The sequence below is a fragment of the Sinocyclocheilus anshuiensis genome, unplaced genomic scaffold, assembly GCF_001515605.1.
Source record: "Sinocyclocheilus anshuiensis isolate Anshui unplaced genomic scaffold, SAMN03320099.WGS_v1.1 scaffold1371, whole genome shotgun sequence".
Lineage (NCBI taxonomy): Eukaryota > Metazoa > Chordata > Actinopteri > Cypriniformes > Cyprinidae > Sinocyclocheilus > Sinocyclocheilus anshuiensis.
Genome location: NW_015539833.1, coordinates 1,143,872 through 1,153,514, shown reverse-complemented (window position 1 = coordinate 1,153,514; position 9,643 = coordinate 1,143,872). Strand labels below are relative to the sequence as shown.

Below are 9,643 nucleotides of genomic sequence, written 5' to 3'. Positions count from 1 at the left end.
TGCACAATATATATATATATATATATATATATATATAATAAAATAAAATAAACAATGATCCCTAATACGGAGCAGTGAAAACCTTATAGTCATTATAGTTCACAGATTTCTCTCTGGCTCTGTAAAATGCATCCATCACGACATAGATAGCACTTAACATGCTTGTGTATACTAGGGGTGGGTTAAAAAAAATAGTCCTATATAGCTGCTGTTCTTATAAAAATATCCTCCTAAATGATTTTCCTAAAAAATATTTGCTAAACAAATTTGACAAGAAACAACAAGTGTGTTATCAAAATTAATATTTTAGTGAAAATGTTTGCTCCTTTTCTCTGCTTGCAACTGGGCAGTTGACGTAACTAGTCGAATATCTGTGCTGTGGCACTCAGAACTTTTGTCAATTGATAATAGGAATTATTTGTTTATATTTTCATTGTTGTTTTCTTCTATTTGTATTTTAAGGCTGAAAAATTACACACACTAATTGATATTAACAAACTTTACTTATTGAGTTAAACTTTTAAGTTATTATACTCATTTATTCCATTTCTGTTCATCTTAACAGACATTTAGCCTATAAGCCAGCCATTTTAATATAGTAAAGATTTGCACCCAATGCTGTTGCTGAAAAATTGATGCATCAGGAATTATTTGGAATAGCATCACCTTGAATTTAAATAGCATCAAAGATGACTTTTAAATCCCACCTTTAGTATATAATATTAGCACATAGTTAAAAAAACGTTTTTTTTTTTAGATTCATCTGTGTTAAGTATTTTAAATGCTGTTGTGATAGAATAAATAGGATTATGCCAGGTCCATCATATTCATGTAGTGTGCAGCCCACTAGTGTGGCCTGCTGCGTGACATGTCCAATCTTGCCCTGTGTGTGTGCGTGTTATTTACAACAGCCGCGGACCCAGCTTACCCCTATAAGAGCTGCAGCTCTGCGGTACCTTTATGGAGGCCGGAGGGTTAGATTGCTCCAGCGGGTCCTTGCGTGGACTTTTGGAAGGTTCCTGACGTTTCTCTCTTTCTTTCCTTTCTGTCTTTCTCTTTATCTCTCTTCACTGTGCTCTGCCTTCTTCACATGTGTTGGTTGCTGGAAAAGAATTGATTAGTCATTGTGTTCAATTATTTATTATTTATTTATTTTTTTTGTGTATGGATAATGCTAGTTTTAGTTGATGTCAGAGAAAAGCACAATATATTTACTGTGGGAGTAATTTTTAAGTGAAGAAATGCTATTTTCTAAAAAGAGATGTGCCTCTTAAAATCAGTTGCTTTTATGCTGTTTAATGCTTTTTTCAATGCTAAGCGTAATGTTTTGCCTAAACAATGGTGTTCATTTTTCTAACGTGTCCTATGTGCTTTAGATAGTCAAAAAGGTACAATGCTACCTGCTTGCCTTGACCACTCAAGTACATCATCTCTTTTGGAAACTCCCTCTTTTTTGTTTCAGTTTACATTTGTTTTTATCAGATGCTTGATTACCAAAACAGTGTGTACATATCTCATAAATATGCACAGTATTGCATAGTATAGTACACTAGAATTACATGCAAATCTCAGAACAGGATTAAGAGTAAATAGCTGTTTAATTTCTGTGTGTGATTGTGCTGTAACAGATGCAAACTCCGTATTGCGTGTCTTACTGTTTCTGTGACCGCATCACAAACTAACCATTCTACCTCGCTCTCTGGTGTGTTACAGCCTCTCTGTTGAGTGCAGGGACGACGGCCACAGTGGCCCTGCTGAGAGACGGGATTGAGCTGGTGGTGGGCAGCGTGGGGGACAGCCGAGCCATGCTGTGCCGCAAAGGCAAGGCCCTCAAACTCACTGTGGATCACACGCCTGAGAGAAAGGATGAAAAAGAGAGGTGCAGTTAGCCTAAGTGCTCCAAGCAGATTGAGACACTGTGAGTGCATGTCTTTTGAACACCATGTGTTTGTTTCTGAAGGATACGCAAGACTGGAGGTTTTATTACATGGAATAGTTTTGGTCAACCACACGTCAATGGCAGACTGGCCATGACACGCAGCATTGGAGATTTCGACCTCAAGACATCAGGTGTCATTGCAGAACCAGAGACTAAGAGAATTTCAGTGAGAGCTTTTTCTTTGAAATTCACTTTTTTACATATTCAGAATGTATTGACAACGTATTTTTACCATAATATAAATTAAAATTACCATGTTGTTATTTACGTAAATTACTGACTATTGAATTTATATATATATATATATATACAAACACACAATTTTACTTTTTGAGTCAATATTTTTAAATATAATTAAAAAAAAATAATAATTACAAAACAAAATAAATATAATACAATTATTTATTTTATTTATAAATAAATACTTGTAATACATTTTTCAATGTAACTTAGGCCCCGTCCACACGGAGACGCGTTTAGCTGCATACGTATACATTTTGTATCGTATAGGTGTTTCGTCCACACGGATTCGGCGTTTTGGGAGAGTGAAACCGGTATTTTTTTGAAACCGGGTCCCAGAGTGGATAAATCTGAAAACGCCGCCCTTGCGTTTTCGTGTGGACAGCGAATCCGTATATTTTCTGAAACGATGACGTCATCAGCCCACGTCTCGATCCTAGTCAGACACCGCTACGTCACGTAACAGCAACAAAAACATGAACAAACACTGAACGATTGTCTTTTTATTAACTAACATTAACACAGATTAATAAATGTATTGTTCCATGTTCGTTTGTATACCGCGCGCAAGGTTCATGCACATAGTCCAAGTCTTCTCCATTTTTAGTGTATCTCTGTGGCAGAATTACAGCGCCACATACTGGTCTGGCATGTATACTACATCGTTTTGTGTCGGTTTCATGGTTTCGTGTGGACGCAGATATTTCTTGAGACAAGGGGGAAAAAAGATTGGATAGGGAAAGCTCTGGCTTCGTGTGGACGTAGCCTTAAATATTTATTAAATATTTTACTAAATTATATTTTAATTTAAGTTGTATTGATTTAAGTCTGCCTGTATTGTCAGTTGCATCACGTCCACGACTCCTTTCTGGCACTCACCACTGATGGCATCAACTTCATCATGAACAGTCAGGAGATCTGTGACATCATTAACCAATGTAACGACCCTAAAGAGGCCGCACAACGCATATCTGAGCAGGTTAGTCATATAATCCAACATCCACCACTATTTTTTAGTATATGTTCTAATTATTAATTTCAGAAACAAAGGGCTCAATGATGGCTAATTTTACCCCAGATATTTAGATGATGCCTTTTGTCTTTTAGTTTGTAGCAGTTCCAAATAAAATAAAAAGAGAAAGTGATCAAATGAGATGAAGAACCTTTCATTTGTAAAGTGTTGATTCATTAGGTTGTTTACAAAAAGGACACAAATAATAAAAAAAATCCCTCCTGGTAATTTTGATTTCTGAACCACTGTTTGAATGTCCAGCAAAATCAACTATAGTGTGATGTGTGCTATTACTATGATATAAAACTACATGCAGTTTCATTGATTCTTGTCTTTATTGTGGGTGCGTGTGGCAGGTTTAAACATGCATAAGATTTGCTTTATAACTTTATTGGTTTTTTTCCTCGTCGAACTCTTCTGTCCCTCTCAGGCTCTTCAATATGGAGCTGAAGACAACAGCACTATCATTGTGGTGCCGTTCGGTGCCTGGGGCAAACACAACAGCTCTGACGTGAGCTTCTCCTTCAGTCGCAGTTTCGTCTCAAGTGGCCGCTGGGCCTAAGCAGAAATAATAAGACAATGACGGTTTAACTGATACACAGAAGTGGCTCCCTAGTCTGAATTGACCAATGTGCAATATTCTCCTAATCCCTCCTGTGAGGATCACCTCAAAAAAGGACCATTACAGCCAGAACCCACATTTAATGTGGAGTTGATATTGACTCATCAGAATGATACTATGTTGCCTAGAGAAGCAAATCAAGCATTGTTAATTTCTGAACCGTTGGGAGTTCAAGTTCCCCTGAGGTTTGAGTTTATCCTTGTCTTTTAGCTCCTAACCTGTGGTGCTATCTTTCATTTGGTTACCTCAGTTCTGGTTTTCACTTTCGCAGATACTATACTTTAAAATAGTGGAATCAACAACTGTTCTCCGTAATGTTATTGTGAATCTCATTTCATTTTCTGAACAGGAATTTTAAGCACTTTCAGATTTGGGAAGGTTCCATTATTTTTGTAATCCTCGTAACTCTAATCTTCGAATGTTAAGCAGCACGCAGAAGCACATTTCAGTGGTCTATACAGGCTTTGTCTGATGGCTGTGCATATTCATAAGCCCATATTTACATACAGTGTATACTGAAGTATGGACTCCAATTCCTTGTGGAAGCACATATTTCTATAACTTTGTCTCTTGTTCAAAATGTGGCTTAACAACCAGCAATTTTAAAGCTACTCTAAGAAATATTCCTACTGAAGGGAATTCGCAACCCAACTTGAAGACCATTTTGCAAATTAATTGATGGTTTTCCTGTGCCTTTTCCATAAACATCTGTTGTTTTCTGACATGCTTGAGTCGTTCTAGTAAGGAACTCAACTTTAGGTTCATAACTGAAGTTTTAAACTGTGACTTGTGCTTGTTTAGTGTTACTAGACAAACTATTTTTGTTCAGATTGTACAGTTCAGTGGTGTTCCCGACAATGCATAGCGCAAAGTCCAGACATTTGTTTTATGTTATTTATATAATGTATATGATGGACAGTTAACTCTATGGTATATGCGATTGTATGTTATATTTAAATACATATTTTCTTCTAAGTCTCCTAGTTAAAGCAGAAAAGTGAGTTTCATTCATTCATTCGCTGACATTGTTGTTTTAATTGCAGCCTTTCTGCTATAACTTTAAAACCTAAAGCTTTTAATGGGAAAGGCTTCTGTCACAATCTTTGAGTTCCAGTGATTTTTATTTGTAGAGCCATACACGTGTGACTTCAGCAAGTCGGCATCTCGGTTCAGTGGATCTGTTCATATTCTGATGCTGTTTCTTGAATTGATTTGAACACTCTTGTCATTCTCATTCTGCATTTCCTATCATTTTAGACTTTTAACAGCCTTTTTCCTTTAATGTCTTCCTCTTTAAGGTCCAAAAGCACATCCAGTATGATAGTGGTCTTTTATTTCTGTATGTACTGTTCTTCAGTTATTATGTTTCTGTCAGAAGGTATTATATTTAGTGTTAATACAACTGTTCATGGATCTTGCCTAGAACAATCTGTAAAACAACTGCAAGTGTTTCCTGCTCTACACATGGACCTAACTTTGCTTTATTGATATGCAGTTTATTGTGAAATATAATGCAGCTGTGAATAAAGTTTAACCAGAAACATCTTTGTTGGATAAACATGATTTATTTTTGCCTGTTTACGTGTTGTCAAATCTACTATTTATTAAATCCAAGGGGCCATCAAAAGTGTAATCCCAACCAATTTCTTTTTTATTATTATTTACTTACAACTAAAAGCATATATGTTTCTAGGCCTATAATCTTAAAGCTGCAGTCCGTAGCTTTTTTTGTGTTCAAAATTAACAAAATGTATATAATAATCGAGTACACCATGAATCCATTTTCCAAACCGTGTTTTTCGCTTATCCAGAATCCCTACGGTATACCTATAATAAATGTTTATATTCGGACTATTTTAGACTGGTTCGGGTAGGTACCGCTGCGGAGTAACCCAGTACCTGCGTGATTCGCCATAGACATAAACAGAGAGAAGTAGCTCCGGCTACAATGTTCTTCCGCAAGACGCATGCAGTTCTGTTTATTAACCGCTAGAGCGCCAAAAGTTACGGACTGCAGCTTTAAGTTGAAAAGATGTCTTGCTGTTGTGTGAATAATTTAACGTTATATTTTGTGTCCCAGTAAATGTAATACAGGAGAATGTTCAGTGGAGGTTTAAAAACTGATGCCTTTGCCCAAATCCCTCCCTCTGCTCCATCGATATAAGATCTCTGCCTCACCTCCTCAAGCAGTCAGATTTGTATTTTTTTCCCCAACTGATACTCCTGAAAACAGCATAACCCCAAGACGTCCACTGCAACAACGTGAGGAGGGTAAGCATCTTTGTTGTATTAATACTGTAAATTGAAGGTTGTGCAATATTTAGTTTAGTGCAACACTGTAACGTTTCTGTTGTTTTTGCACCTACATTGAAAAACATTTGGTGTAGAATTTGCTATTTTTTCACAGAGTTCACAAATAGTTAAAAAGAAACGGCAATATATATTTATTTAAATTATATGGCAATATAAGTGTTATGCATGATACACTGGAATATAAAAATACAAAGATACATATGGAGAAACTGGGACTAGTTGTCACACTTTAATGGGATAGTTTTATTTTTGAATATTTCTGGTAAAGACACATTCCTTAAAGCCTATGCTACAAAATGCTATTGAACATTTTCACTGTATCTGAAAAATAATTAAAACTTACTAAATTCTCTTACAATGTTCTTCCTGGTTAGGTAGGGCAGAGGTAGAATTCATGATCCTGATACAAATCAAGCATATTACTTTTTTTATATTGTGTATGTCTTCTAAGGGAGAAAGCCTGACAGAAGATGACTGACAATGCTGTCTTTGAGCATGATCAAATCACTGAGGAGACGGGCAGAAATGGGATGTCTGGGTCAAATATCATCGGCATGGAGCTCATGAAGAAGCAACATGGAGCCACTGTCAGTTTCCACAGCATCCATTATAGAGTGGAACAGAAGGGCGGACCCATCTGCAGGAGGACAACAGTCCATAAAGATTCTGGTGGATCTCGAGTCAATATCACACAAAGAAAAAGGTCAAATTAATAAGCCTCTTTAATAAGTCTCTTTAACCTGGTAAAGGTTCATGTTCCGTTGGGCCTCTGCAACATCATGTTTTTCAGTTAAGCTTCTAATGTTCTTATAAACCTTTTTTAGATCATTATAGTAGTTCTATTGAAGTATTCAATAACAGAGGAAGCTTTAAAATATTCTTATTGCATCATTGGAATTTAAAAAGGTTCTCCTATGACCTCATACAAACTTAATTTCTATGACAACATAATTTAAAAAGGTTCTTCTGAGACATCAAAAGAACTTAACTTCTATGACAACATAAGAATTTAAAAAGGTTCTCCTATGACCTCATTCAAACTTCATTTCTATGACAACATAAGAATTTAAAAAGGTTCTCCTATGACATCAAAAGAACTTAACTTCTATGAAGACATAGGAGTTTAAAAAGGTTTTGCTATGGCAGTAGTAGTATTGTCCTCTTGAAACACTGGTCAGAAATCATTTGATTCATTGTAGCTCTTTTTTTGACAACCTAGTTTATAAATAAATCCGAATAAAAAATAAATCAGAAGTTTTGTGGAGAAAAAAAAAGGCATTTCTCTTTCTTTAAATAGTACTGCAAATATATTTGCCTCACAATGTGATTATCATATTTGGGGGTCCTTGTCATAAAAAAAAAAACCTTTGTACAATGGCATCTATTGATTTTTAAAGTTCTATTACGGCCTCACAGGAATATAGAAAATTCTCCTATGCCATATGAAACATACAAAAGCTCTCTTGTGACATCAAATTCTCCTGTGGCATGAGGCTTTATAAAACCCTTTTACCTTTACATGTGCTGCATAACATGTGTTCACCAGAACAATGGAGAGCAGAAAACCAAAATGCTGCTTCTAAAGGCATTAAATGAGCTTGACATTTCCCAGAGCCAAGTGCATAGTTTCTTTGGACATTCTCTCTATAGTGTTAGTGTCAGTTATATGATATTATGAAATGGCTTTGTGAGTCTATCTCTTGATCTCTTGGCTTGCAAATCACCAAGGTTAAATGCGGTCAAGTGTGATCTTGATCTAATAAAAGACTTGGCGTCACCTAGATGACTTAGTTTTAACAGTCTTATAGTTTGGTAACCATTTCAAATCTCATAAGTGTCTTGTCAGCAATGCAGTGACATTCAAATTCATTGCTAGGATGAGCAGCATTTGCTCATGGCACTCTACGTTAAGACTAGCACAACAATATCTGTGCAATAGGTGTGCCTAATTTTTTCCACAGCGCCTGATGAATTCCAGAGCAAGTGACATGAACATAGACCAGAAAGACATTTGAAATTAGGTGGCTGTAGGGCTCCATTGATGAGAACTTCACCAGAAAGACCTGCAGGATCCTTCCGGGCAGCGAGTACATCCAAAAACCTGAAAGAGAGGGAGGAGAGAACTCCATTTGAAGATGATAATAATGTTTCATTAGCATTCATCTAACATAACATAATCTAATTTTTATCTCCCTTTTCAGTGGGATCATGAGACCTGGTTTAAATGCTATTAAATACGGGAAGTGGCAAATCTTCGTGAGTACATATTTGACTTCTACACATCTTAATAAGATGGATTCCGGATTTGTTTAACAAGCTTTTTAAGCGTCTTTCCTGACGGTTTCCTCCAGTAATGCGGAATCAATTAGATGAATGCTAATGAAACATTATTATCATCTTCAAATGGAGTTCTCTCCTCCCTCTCTTTCAGGTTTTTGGATGTACTCGCTGCCCGGAAGGATCCTGCAGGTCTTTCTGGTGAAGTTCTCATCAATGGAGCCCTACAGCCACCTAATTTCAAATGTCTTTCTGGTTATGTTGTCCAGGTACAATGCATGATATGAGCACCGTATTAAAACATTAGATTAAAATGAGTTCATACAGTATGCCATCTTAAAAGGTGCTTATAAGGTATAGGACAGTACATTGGGATTCTGAATTAAGTTTCCTTGCTTACCATATCAATACATTGTCTACAACATTTGTGTGTATGTGTTAAGGATGACATAGTGATGGGGACTCTGACGGTGAGAGAAAACTTCAGTTTCTCAGCTGCACTACGTTTGTCTTCCCAAATCAGTCCAAGAGAGAAGGAGGCAAGAGTGAACCACCTCATCTCAGAGCTGGGCCTCAACAAAGTTGCTGATACAAAGGTGAAACCGTATCTCTCGTCCAGGCTATCCATGTAATCCCTCATAATATGTGGTCATAAAAACAAAAATGAATTCTAGCATATAAGAAACTGCTGAAACTGCCTGAGATTTCATGTCAAATATTAAACAGCCTCACTAAAATCCCATTACAAAGCATGTCGACCATAAATGTACGCGTAAATCTGTACAGGTGGGTACGCAGCTGATCCGAGGTATCTCAAGTGGCGAGAGGAAGAGGACCAGCATTGGGATGGAGCTGATCATAGACCCCTCTGTGCTCTTTCTGGACGAGCCCACCACCGGTCTGGATGCTAGTACGGCTCATTCTGTGCTCCTGCTGCTGAAGAGGTCTGTATATTCAAAACATCCGTACAATGTATATACAAAAACAAAAATTAGATTTGTGAATAGAAGCCTCTGGCTGAGCTTCTGTGCTTTCAGTGCCATTTTTGAGATATGAAAATTAGAGCCCGTCCGATATATCGTTTTGCCGATATTATCGGCCGATATGAGCCTGTTGCCGATATATCGGTATCGCCGAATATGCTGCCGATATGAACATTTTTTTAAAGAACATATAACGCAGATAAAATGCTTGAAATGGTGTAACTACTTAGTTTGTCCAGCAGAGCGCGCTCCATTGT

The 9,643-nt window shown here is 36.9% G+C and overlaps 1 protein-coding gene and 1 pseudogene across 1 annotated transcript in view; both read left to right on the top strand.

Moving 5' to 3' along the window:
• Window positions 1-5,352, top strand: part of LOC107684283 (protein phosphatase 1K, mitochondrial-like) — a 14,419-nt gene extending 9,067 nt beyond the window's left edge. The window contains exons 6-7 of the mRNA XM_016480520.1: window positions 3,024-3,158; window positions 3,622-5,352. Of these exons, the coding sequence (XP_016336006.1) occupies window positions 3,024-3,158; window positions 3,622-3,753 (267 nt within the window). The 3' untranslated portion in view covers window positions 3,754-5,352. The remainder of the gene's footprint in view (window positions 1-3,023; window positions 3,159-3,621) is intronic.
• A 1,282-nt stretch (window positions 5,353-6,634) lies between these two features.
• The window catches only part of LOC107684282 (ATP-binding cassette sub-family G member 2-like), a 12,543-nt pseudogene continuing 9,534 nt past the window's right edge, over window positions 6,635-9,643 (top strand).